The sequence below is a fragment of the Melanostigma gelatinosum genome (assembly GCF_949748355.1).
Source record: "Melanostigma gelatinosum genome assembly, chromosome: 14".
Taxonomy (NCBI): Eukaryota; Metazoa; Chordata; class Actinopteri; order Perciformes; family Zoarcidae; genus Melanostigma; species Melanostigma gelatinosum.
This window is the reverse complement of record NC_136647.1, coordinates 17,660,242-17,671,481: the sequence shown is the minus strand read 5'-3', so window position 1 is coordinate 17,671,481 and position 11,240 is coordinate 17,660,242. Positions and strand designations below refer to the sequence as shown.

The window sequence follows — 11,240 nt, the reverse complement described above, 5'->3', positions numbered from 1 at the left end:
TCTGTCTCCCCCTACAGGTGCCTCTCAGGCTCATAGATAGCGTGGAGAGCAGAGATATGTTCCAGCTGCACATCATCTGCAAAGACTCCAAAGTTGTCAGGTAAGGAGAGCAGCTCCCTCACGCTAAACATGTCCTATTAACCCTGCAGGTAGAGTGATGCTGTTATTAACACAAGTAAATACAGTGGTCTGGTTTGCATTTTAATGAATAATACAATAGCTTGTCTGGCCGTGAGGAGACGATTTATACCCACCACACACGACCACGCTGAGCTGCTAATCAATATTCCCAGCTGTAAAATGAAAGGTTACAGGCTTACAGTAGCAATAACGTGATGTTAATATATTTCTAGTGCTGTTCTAGAGCCTCCATCCTGTCCTCCTAAATGACTTAATGACTTCAGTGATTATGGAGATCATGTCTTGTGTCCTCAGTTAAAAAGGGATTTCCCTGCTTATGTAAATCTAGTTACAGGGAGGAAATGCGGTCTTCTGATGCTCATGTGTTGCCACAATAACAAAGTTATCATGAATAATGTTTTAAAGTTCGGAGAGACACATGTTTGTGTTTCGTCTACTTTCTGTTTATGACGTCTCCTTTGGTTTGCTTCAGTGTTATCATGACAACAGACTGCATGTCAAGCCAGTCTGATGTCAGTATTTGTATGAGCAATAGTGATGAAACAATTAGTCGGTTAATTAGTTAGAAATGTAATCAAGAGTGGTTTTGTAGTTTATGTAATTTATCATGAAAAAACATCACACATCTGGGCGAGCAGCATGTTGTCTTGTGCTCTGGGAAGTTGTCATAGCAAAGTTTTCAGTGTTTGTCAATGATTGTTACAATTCATCATTATGTTCGTGTATAAAATGTGAGAAGAGTAATGAAAGTAATCATAAGGTGCCACCCCGTTTTTAAAATATTTTGTGTTTTTGATATTGTCATGTCAATATATCACAGAAACATGGGCTTGAAAGCAGAAAGTAATGATGTAGTCTGTTGCTCTTACGTATTGTGTCAAAATCCAATCAATATTAAAGTGTCACATACACACTCACAGTACACGACACAGTACAATGTGTAGTGAAAACATGTTATACCCAGCTCCAGAATCAACTACAGAATAGAAAAAATAACGTGAAATATATTCGGTCAAACTTAATGTGACCGTATCGTGCATGGCTGCTGCATTGCAGTGTCAAAATCTGTCCGGACAGACGGGCAGAAATATAAACATCTGGCAAAGTGCTCACCACCACGGCTGTAGATCGCACTGCAGTAGAGGTCTCCAGGAGCACTTTGCCATGATAACTGGCACTCAGACTCACAAGATGGAAACAACACCAGCGTTCATGTGTTCATGGACATCTGTGACATTCAAAATGAGGGGAGCCTTTAAACGCTGCGCAGCAGATGTGCCATCAATGGTTCCTCATCATTTGGCAGCCACTTTATTACTCATGTTTCAAGGCTGGAATACAACTGAACTTCTCAACAAATGAGTTTTTCTTGTTTTTCTTCTCGCAGTCCTCATGAAGTTGTAACAAGATATTTAGTAGTTTGATTTCACGCGTCGTTCTAATCTTCATGTTTGGGGGTCCACAGATGCCACTTTGCAACGTTCAAGCAATGCCAGGAGTGGGTCAAGCGTCTGAACCGGGCCAAAGCTCACCCGTCTCGGCTGGAGAACCTGTTCGCTCTGGCCTATCATGCCTGGTGTCTGGGAGGCAACGCTGATGACGAAGACCAGCACATTCATCTCTGTCGCCCAGGTCAGCACCCACTCACAACGAGCACTACTGATCTGAGATTTCTGAACTGGGATTTCTTATTTTGTTAAGATGTTGATATTCCTAAAATAATGTCCTCCCTCCGTTCTCTCTCTGCAGGTGATCACGTGCGTCAGAGAATGGAAATGGAGGTCAAGAGGATGGGCTTCGACACGCAGAACGTCTGGAGAGTGTCGGACATAAACTGCAATTTCAAGTATGTAACCGATGCGTTACCATAAATAGAATGGCCCCTCTGTCGCTGCAGATAGCTGTACAATACTGTCACTGTAAAGAGTCGTGACGGCCGTTTACAGAGTGAATGGTGAGTGACTGCTTCAAAGAGCTTTTTGAGAGCTGTGATAGAGAGTAGGACTGCAATGAGGGCACCGGAACTACAATATGTCCAACCTGAATAGATGAGGAACAGCCTGTGGGCTCATCTCAGCACTGTGTAACAGCCCTTAAATTACAAGAGTATTATTATTATTATTATTATTATTATTATTATGTTATTATAGTCGTCACGTCATTGTTGTTTGATTTGGTGTGACTGACATTGACAGAGGTTATCTTTGTCTTCAATGTCTATCGCCAATAGAATGTTCTTAAATCCATGAAATAGAGAAAAAAAATCATCTTATAACTCCTCGTCTGAGAATCAAACATTTAATGGTGGCTGTTTCTCAACAAATATGTGCTGGAAAAATGCAACTGCCTAACTGGCTCCATGGCAACATTAGACTTCTTATTTCCATGCCAAAGCATTATGGGCAATGTAGTTGCAAAATTTAACTCATGATTTTCCCTTAAATTGAAGTACGACAGAGAACAGAAGTATTCATTGGTATTGACGTCCCTTAATGCTGCATTATCAATATTGGGTCCCAATGGCTACACAGTCATGATTTTAAAAAAGTGTCCAACTCCAACCAAGCACTGGAAATAGCTTATTCAGCAATTTATTAGTAAAACAACCATTGTGGAGGCAGATCAACAGTTTCTATGGGCATTTTGATACACTTGACATACTTTTGCTGATTATTCAATACTCAATAGAGTTGCAGTGGACTGTTACTTTTTACCTTCAAGAACTCGGTCATTGTGTATACTGGCTCGCCTTTGTCTGACCTCTCAAGCCAGTAGCCCTCTCGCCAAGTCCAGTCTTTAACAAGTATACGCACGCGCGTGCACACACACACACACACACACGTAAATAACATTGTAGCACTAGCTCAAGCAGAAGTAATGCGGTATACTGTGTGTGTTCCTGTGTATCAAACTCTTCTGTCTCCTTTGCTGTCGGGGCAAATAAACGCTCCTAAAAAAAAAAAAAAAGGACAGTCTGCTCTGAGGGAGAAAGAGACACAGGACAACTGGCTAATTAAACAAGCCGCAGCCTGCTGAGGCCCATGACTCAGCACAGTATCTCACACACACACACACACACACACACACACACACACACACACACACACACACACACACACACACACACACACACACTAGACCAGAGACGGATGGAGTCAGGCAGTCTCACTTTGTGATTTGTTCTCTGCCGGATCTGAGGGTTCTTGATGAAGTAGTGACCCTGAGAAACAGCTCAATGTCACCATCTTGACTTGGTTTGGGGAGTTGTTGCTTCTCTTCACTGAGCCTGGCTGTTTAATGTGTGCAGCAGTATCCACTGCATTTCCTCTTTATGATATTGAGTCTTGTCCTGCTCGTCTACAGGCTGTGCGCCAGCTACCCACAGAAGCTTCTGGTTCCAATATGGATCACAGACAAGGAGCTGGAGAGCGTGGCTTCCTTCAGATCCTGGAAGAGGATCCCTGTGGTGGTCTACAGGTGGCTTTACTGACCCACAGTCATATACACGCCATCACATGTTTCACAAATATGCACAACAGAGCTTTCCTTTGCGATATGTACTTTTAACTTGTTTACTGACTCTAACCGTGACCTCCAGGCACCAGAAGAACGGGGCAGTGATCTCCCGATGCAGCCAGCCTGAGATCAGCTGGTGGGGCTGGAGGAACACCGATGACGAGTACTTGGTGACATCCATCGCCAAGGCGTGTCAGATGGACACTGGAGCCAAGGGTACCTTTGGAGCACAAGGCTGCCGACAGCGTGGGGAAGCTCCCGACTCCTCCGATAGTGATTTTGGTAATGCAGTTTGATTTATGCTTGCAGAGTCATGCATGCACCGTTAGAGCGCTTAAGCTTTCAAGACTGCATTCAAATTCGGGCTGATAATGCGAAAATGTCCTTGTGACTCAGAACGAAGAACATAACGTGTCATTCATTTCCCTGACTTACAAAGTGGACTAACGACAGATGAAGATGCTAAACATAAGTGCCAAGCAATACATTTTACTGTTGTTATTTTTCAAAGACGTCTTCGACATCATCTCATACAGTGACTTGACAGGTTTGTCACATCATGACTGGATGCACGACAACAGGCTGTAAGGGGAGTGGCAGCACAGCACCGAGTGCAGGGAGGAGGAGGAGGAGGAGGAGGAGCTGCATCCTCAGAGTGAATGCTCGTCTCTCTCCGTGGAAGCTATTGAGAGGGGTTTCTTGACTTGTGATCGGTACCTATAGCAACACTGGTTGTGCCATCAGGTGGAGATATTGATTTTCAGGAGGTTACAAATGGTCCGTTTCTGTTGATTATGCCCCTGGCACCTCTCTGGTTTAATACTTTCTCTCTCTTCATCTCCCCGGGAGTTTGATTCACAAACTCTTTTCCACTCATACCAGTGAAAGTCACGTCTCTGTCCTCCCGCCTGTATCTCCAGACTCGTCTCTGACGGGCGGCTCTGGCTGCGATGAAAACACTGTGCCACAGAAGCTGCTGATTCTGGACGCTCGCTCATACACCGCTGCAGTGGCCAACCGAGCCAAGGGCGGAGGCTGCGAATGTGAAGGTTAGTTAGTGCGACCAAACATTCGAAAAATGTCGTAAACAATTGAATGAATCGTTTGCCTGAATGTGTTTTCAGGGCCCGATTTAGTGATTTGGTTCCCGAGGCAAACCCGGTCTTGCTTTACTTTTCACTCTTTCTCCAACTGTGAATGTGGGTATTGGCAGTGGTAGAAGAAGAAATCATCAGAAAAACTATTGACTTTAAATGGTAAAACCATAAGGCCGCACAGAAAAAGTCCTGCATTCAAATGTTTACTTCGTTACAATCTGTACACATGCGACGTCCTCGGTCCCGGGACCCTCGCATCGGTACAAGAACTCTCCCAAAAAACCCTTTAACAGGGAGAGAACAGTAAGACACCTCAGGGAGCAGCAGAGGATCCTCTATCAGGATGGACAGACGTGCGATAGATGTCGTGTGTACAAAATTAACAACATAACAGAGTTACAACACATTCAATGCATATGACAGAAATTATTCATATGAGTAGTAAGCAGAATAATGATAGAAACATGATGACTACTAATAACAGCAGCAGTGGATATAATAGAATAACAATGATAACAAAAGCAGTCATGGCAATAGCAACGCGACTACTACTACTAATAATGATGATAGTAGCAGTGGGTAACTGTAGTAGTACAATGGTTAGTAAGTAGTAAGGTATACAGCTGAGTTGCATTTTTTGACGCTATCTGGGGCCCTTTGTATGGTTTTTCAAGGAAAGAGTTAGAATAGTAACATCATTAAATGTTTTTTTATATCTAAACATAAACAAACTATCAGTTTGAGGACATTTTAGTCGGGGGGCCAGGTTGCCTACCTTGTATAACGGTAAAGTCCGGTGTTTCTGACCGTGAGCTGGGTGTGTTTTGGAAATTGTAGCTCAGGATCAAAGGAAGTGAAGTGTTGAGTTTCACAGTTTGTGTGAGCCACAGGCAAGGCATTCAGCCCGTTCTGAGCAGGCATCTTTTCAACGGGCACTGCACCAGTACATGCAGTTCATTGTTGTTTTTTTGCCATCAAAAGTGTGTGGCACCTAAAAGCATTCCAACTCCTGGCAGTCCTACAATGCCTCTGGATCTTTGTTCTAGAGGCCGGTCTCTTTAGAAGTCAAAGTTTAATTAAGAAGAAGCTGCCTGCAAAATCTCAAAGTACGAGTATGTAAAGTTGGGCTGTGCTGCTTCTGATCTCACGTCTATTTAAGAAAGTGCTGCTCGGTCCTGGATTGTAAACGGTAGCCTCGCTGTGCACGGTGCCAACCTTAATGTGAATGTTTGACATATGATCTCCAGAAAGTGATTGCTGCCGCCAGTGACTCACTGCTAAAAAAACACCAATGTTACATTTAAGACAATAAAAGCACCATCATCTGAACACACCATGCTAACACGAAGCCTTGTTTATGTCCTCATCAGAGTTGTTTGTTTTTTAGAGTACTACCCCAATTGTGAGGTGATGTTCATGGGGATGGCCAACATCCACGCCATCAGGAACAGCTTCCAGGCTCTGAGGACCGTCTGCAGTCAGATCCCGGATCCAGGAAAGTAAGTCGATCTGTTTGACCTTCATCTCCGAGTCCCCCCCCCCCCCCCCCCCAATGGCTTCACCTCACAGTAAGGCAACACCATGCGGAAATGGGAACGCTGCCACCATCCAGTCCCACTCCTGCGGGGGTGCCAGCTGTCTGTCTGTACACACTGACAGTGGATACGTGTATAAAGCATTTCCATCTTTTAGCATCGCTGACTGTTTGTGTTGATGTGTGGTTGTATGTACAGCACATAGGTTAACCCAGCTGCTATGATGTCACACCAGGTTATTTTAAGACTTGATGTTATTCTGATGGAGGGAGGCCTCAGTAGATATAGGTCAAAGGTATCATCCTCCTAACCCCATCAGCCTAACAACCCAGAGTAAGCTAACCCTGGGTTACCATAGCTGATGTATGTATACACTGTCTAGGCTCCAGGTCACTTCAGTTGGGACAGGCTCTATATCGATTTGTACTTATCTAATCGATCACCTCTGGTGTTTCCAGCTGGCTTTCGGCACTTGAGAGCACCCGTTGGCTGCAGCACCTGTCCGTCATGCTGAAGGCAGCCACTCTGGTGTGTTCTGCGGTGGAGAGGGACGGCCGTCCTGTCCTGGTGCATTGTTCGGACGGGTGGGACCGCACACCCCAAATTGTAGCCCTCGCCAAGGTCCTGCTCGACCCCTACTACAGGACATTAGAGGTGAGAGTCTGCACGCTTTGGCCCCAAAATGTTTCATGCAGTTGGGATTTTAGACGAAGAACTTGTGGAATAAACCAGGAGATGTCTCTTTTAAGTCTCCGACAATGTTATTGGATTACATTGTAAATCACTGGAGTACTCTCTTAAGTATAGTTTATGTTGCATTGTAATGTCATCACCTTCAGTACTGACTGCCGTGTCGTCCACAGGGCTTCCAGGTGCTTGTGGAGACCGAGTGGCTGGACTACGGTCATAAGTTTGGGGACCGCTGTGGCCACCAGGAGAACGCTGACGATGTCAGCGAGCAGTGTCCCGTCTTCCTGCAGTGGCTGGACTGTGTTCACCAGCTGCTCAAACAGTTCCCCTGCCTCTTTGAGTTCAACGAGGCCTTCCTGGTGGGTGGTCGCACAACACTACATGGACTGTGTACATCTTCATTGTGTGACTATTTCACCGATGTGTGAGAACATGAAAGCATCTTTAAAGACACAATACATGTAATACATGAACTTGTATATTATGAATCCGTTTTTTGCATTCCATTATAATCCTTGAGCCATTGCCTCGAGTTGCAGCCAATAAGAAGTGCGAACCAACACTCTAATTTTGTAACAAGCTAATCTTGTTTCACGACAATCCGCTGTTACACTGAAGTGACGGATCACGATCAAACCTTAAGGAATGTAAATCATTGCCGTGTGTTCATGCTCCGCGTGTGTCCAGGTCAAGTTGGTGCAGCACACGTACTCGTGTCTTTACGGGACCTTCCTGTGCAACAACGCTCGCGAGAGGGAGATGAGGAACATCGACAAACGCACCTGCTCTGTGTGGTCTCTGCTTCGCAACGGAAACAAGAACTTCCAGAACTTCCTCTACATCCCCAGTCATGATATGGTACCTACCACTGTCCTTATAATGTCATTACACTATTACTTTTAGACTATTATTCATTTGTAGAAACAAAGAGAACAGTGGTATTGATTAATGCATAGTGTGACTGAATTTCCACTTTCATTCTATTTTTAATGAAACTCACTTCAAGTTTGATCATATGCCACCATAATCCTCTGTGAATGATTTTTAAGAAAAGCATAGAAATGGTCATAGTTCTCCACCCACAGCAAGCAGTGGTAGAACAGGACTATGAAAGTACCAGGCACCATCATTACTGTATGTTGACCTTGTGGGATTGTCCCCGTCACTTGTCTGCCAGGTGCTGCAGCCAGTGTGCCACACACGAGCGTTACAGCTGTGGACAGCTGTCTACCTGCCCACCTCGTCCCCCTGCACCGCTGTGGACGATTCGATGGAGCTCTACCTCCCCCCGAGTGTCACAGGAGATGAACTCACCTCCCGGTCCCTGGACAGGTGTGTTGGTTTGATGCGGATCGGTTCCACAGTATCTGTACTCACTAGAGAGGCCTCTACAGTCTCTACAGACATGAATTCAGATATCCCTCATGTTACAGAGAGCCAGACTGCCCTCTACAGTCCCACACAGAGAATTGCATCATTGCCATTTCTGCGCCTGTGGAAAAAACTAAACCCTTAATCTATTTTCTGACTTTCAGACTTCCCAAGACCCGCTCCATGGACAACCTGCTATCAGCTTTTGAGAACGGGATGCCCCTGATACGCACTTCCAGCGACCCAAATCTCAATAAGCACTGCCAGGAGGGTCGCTCTGCCCCAGAGTCCTCCCCAGCCATGGAAGAAACCTCTGCGCATGTCTCTGATGAGGTCGAACCTGACGCTGGACTGGGCAGCAGTGAGGGGGAACCTCTGCAACCGAGTCCTGCCAAGACCCCAGAGGGTGTCCCGGGTGCAGAGTGCTGTGAAGACACAGTGGAGGAGCCCTGTCTCACCACACAGCCCCTGCCCTCTCTACCCCTCTCCCCGGTCCTTCTCAGTGAGGACGTCGCTCACACTCACTTCCCCACTCCTGTCCTTCAACAGGCTTTGCCTCGGATCACTAACCCTCCACTCCCGCCACCCCCGCTGGAGGCTGAGAGCCCCCGTAGGACTGCTGAAAGCACCACGTCACCCATTCACAGGTCAGAGCCCTGCTTACCTCTCCCCTGCAAGGGCACCGAGCCTGCAGCCACAGCACCCACCTCGCTGCTTAACGGCCACGCTGACGGCCTCCCAGAACCTGCAGCCCTGCTGGATCTGAAGCAGCAAACACCACTCCTTCCCATGGAGGACTCCACAGAGACTCTCACAGGTGAGGGAGAGCTTCCCCCCGCCCTGCCGCCCACAGTGAGCCAGGACCTCACAGAGAATAATTTGAATGAGGAGGAGAAGCCTGAGTCACAGGCCCAGGTTCAACCCCAGAAGGAGAAGGGGGACATGAGGACAGACATAGGGAAAGGAAAAGAGCGCGTGTTGACAGTTGCAGTAGCTCCTGTAGACTGTAACCAGGTAGCACCTCGCCACCTGATCGCCCAGAGCCAGTTCACAGACCTGTCCCTGCTCGGCTCCCACTGGGAGAGCGTCCAGGGTCTGGTACAGTCCGCCTGCAGCAGTGCCAGTCACTATGGCGCCAGCCGGGCCCTGCAGCACAACACTTACCAGAGCCGTCGGCTTGCCAGTAAGCTGCTCCGCTCCCAGGGCTTCGCCATCGCCAACGGGTCCCAGTGCTGCCGCAGAGAGGCTCTCTGTTATCCCAGCAGCCCTCTTCATGCTGGATGGCTGTCTGCAGCCAGGAGTGCTGGCTACACCGGTCTGTGTGGGTCTGCTGCCACTGCCCTCAACAGCTACTCCCTGGCAGGTCATCAGCTCCTGCCCGTGTCGTACTCCTCGCCCTCCGCTTCCAGCTCCCCTCCCCCGCCCCAGACCCCAGCGTACCTCGATGACGACGGGCTTCCGGTGCCCATGGATGCCGTGCAGCAGAGACTGCGGCAGATCGAGGCCGGCTACAAGCAGGAGGTGGAGGTGCTGAGGCAGCAGGTGCGACAGCTGCAGATGAGGCTGGAGAGTAAACAGTACAGTACGCCTCCCTCGGAGCCCGACATCGACTATGAGGATGACATCGTGAGTAGCTTTTTCAGTGACGACAATAATGACGGACTGTCCAGTGCGAGAAGCTCCTTTCTGCAGCGTCTGCAGATGTTTACTTTTGATCCTCAGGAAGTGTTGTCTCTGCTCACATTGCTGTCTGTCACCTGAGCTCATCTTCTCTCTGTTCTCAGACCTGTCTGCGTGAGTCGGACAACAGTAACGAGGAGGATTCTCTGTCGACCCACAGCGAGGACCGTCTTTCTGAGGGCAGCTGGGATCGAGTGGAACCCAAGGACACAGAGGTCCGTGTGCGTCAATGCCTAAAATCATTTCTATCTCAGCCCTTCACACCTTCCTTCTTTCCCCTCACCTGCATGCCTAGGAGCACCTCCTTTTACAGTACTGTTCTGATAGATGTCTCTCTGTGTGTGTAGGTCACGAGGTGGGTGCCTGACCACATGGCCTCCCATTGCTTCAACTGTGACTGTGAGTTCTGGATAGCCAAGAGGCGTCATCACTGCAGGTGGGGCTTCACTGTGGTTTACATATGAACACACAGAATCTCAAATTCAGAAAATGTAAAGATGTGTGCGTTTCTACATTAGTGGTGTAACGTTTGTTGTCAATCCCGGGCCTGACTGCTGAGCACAGAATTATTACTAACTTCCTTTGTGGTCTTCATCTTCAGGAACTGTGGCAATGTGTTCTGTAAAGACTGTTGTCACCTGAAGCTGCCCATCCCAGACCAGCAGCTGTATGACGCGGTGTTGGTCTGCAACACCTGCCACGACCTGCTCCTCGAGGCCCGCACTCGCGAGATCCGCAGCCAGCAGCTCAAGAAGGCCATCGCCACAGCCTCCAGCTGAGAGAAGTGTTGCGTAGCATGGCCCGCCTCGGCTCTGTCCTGCTCGTTTAGCTGAGCGCCCCGTTGTAACCCCAACCTGCTGTGGTTTTGACTGCAGTGGGGGGGGGGAAGGGGGCGGGGAGCTGCAGGAAATTCTTGCTCTTTGGGAGGCTCTGTTTGGGAGCGGAGATGCTCTGTGAAGACGGTCTGTCTGAAAGGCGGAGAGGAGGAAAAGGTGTGAGATGGAGGTGTGTCAGCGGGGGAGGTTTTCCTTTTAGAACAGAACCTCCTGTTGGAAGACACTTTCAGCCTGAAGCACTGAGGCGTCGAGTGGCCTCCACACAGCTCCGTCCTCTAGCGGTGCCCGGTCCGAGACACCTCTCCAACCTGTCCACCCCATTAGAGTCACGAACCTTTAGTACCAAACACCTGCACCCTCCTTATAGACACTGT

The 11,240-nt window shown here is 48.0% G+C and overlaps 1 protein-coding gene across 3 annotated transcripts in view; it reads left to right on the top strand.

The window, feature by feature from the left end:
• Positions 1-10,876, top strand: part of mtmr4 (myotubularin related protein 4) — a 42,927-nt gene extending 32,051 nt beyond the window's left edge. For all 3 annotated transcript variants that reach the window (XM_079284058.1, XM_079284057.1, XM_079284056.1), the window contains 15 exons: positions 18-100; positions 1,607-1,773; positions 1,891-1,987; positions 3,505-3,618; positions 3,740-3,939; positions 4,578-4,706; positions 6,142-6,253; positions 6,748-6,943; positions 7,153-7,338; positions 7,667-7,837; positions 8,157-8,311; positions 8,515-9,976; positions 10,135-10,245; positions 10,378-10,466; positions 10,632-10,876. In XM_079284058.1, coding sequence (XP_079140184.1) covers positions 18-100; positions 1,607-1,773; positions 1,891-1,987; positions 3,505-3,618; positions 3,740-3,939; positions 4,578-4,706; positions 6,142-6,253; positions 6,748-6,943; positions 7,153-7,338; positions 7,667-7,837; positions 8,157-8,311; positions 8,515-9,976; positions 10,135-10,245; positions 10,378-10,466; positions 10,632-10,809 — 3,450 coding nt within the window. In that variant the 3' untranslated portion in view covers positions 10,810-10,876. The remainder of the gene's footprint in view (positions 1-17; positions 101-1,606; positions 1,774-1,890; positions 1,988-3,504; positions 3,619-3,739; positions 3,940-4,577; positions 4,707-6,141; positions 6,254-6,747; positions 6,944-7,152; positions 7,339-7,666; positions 7,838-8,156; positions 8,312-8,514; positions 9,977-10,134; positions 10,246-10,377; positions 10,467-10,631) is intronic.
• The last annotated feature ends 364 nt before the right edge of the window (positions 10,877-11,240 follow it).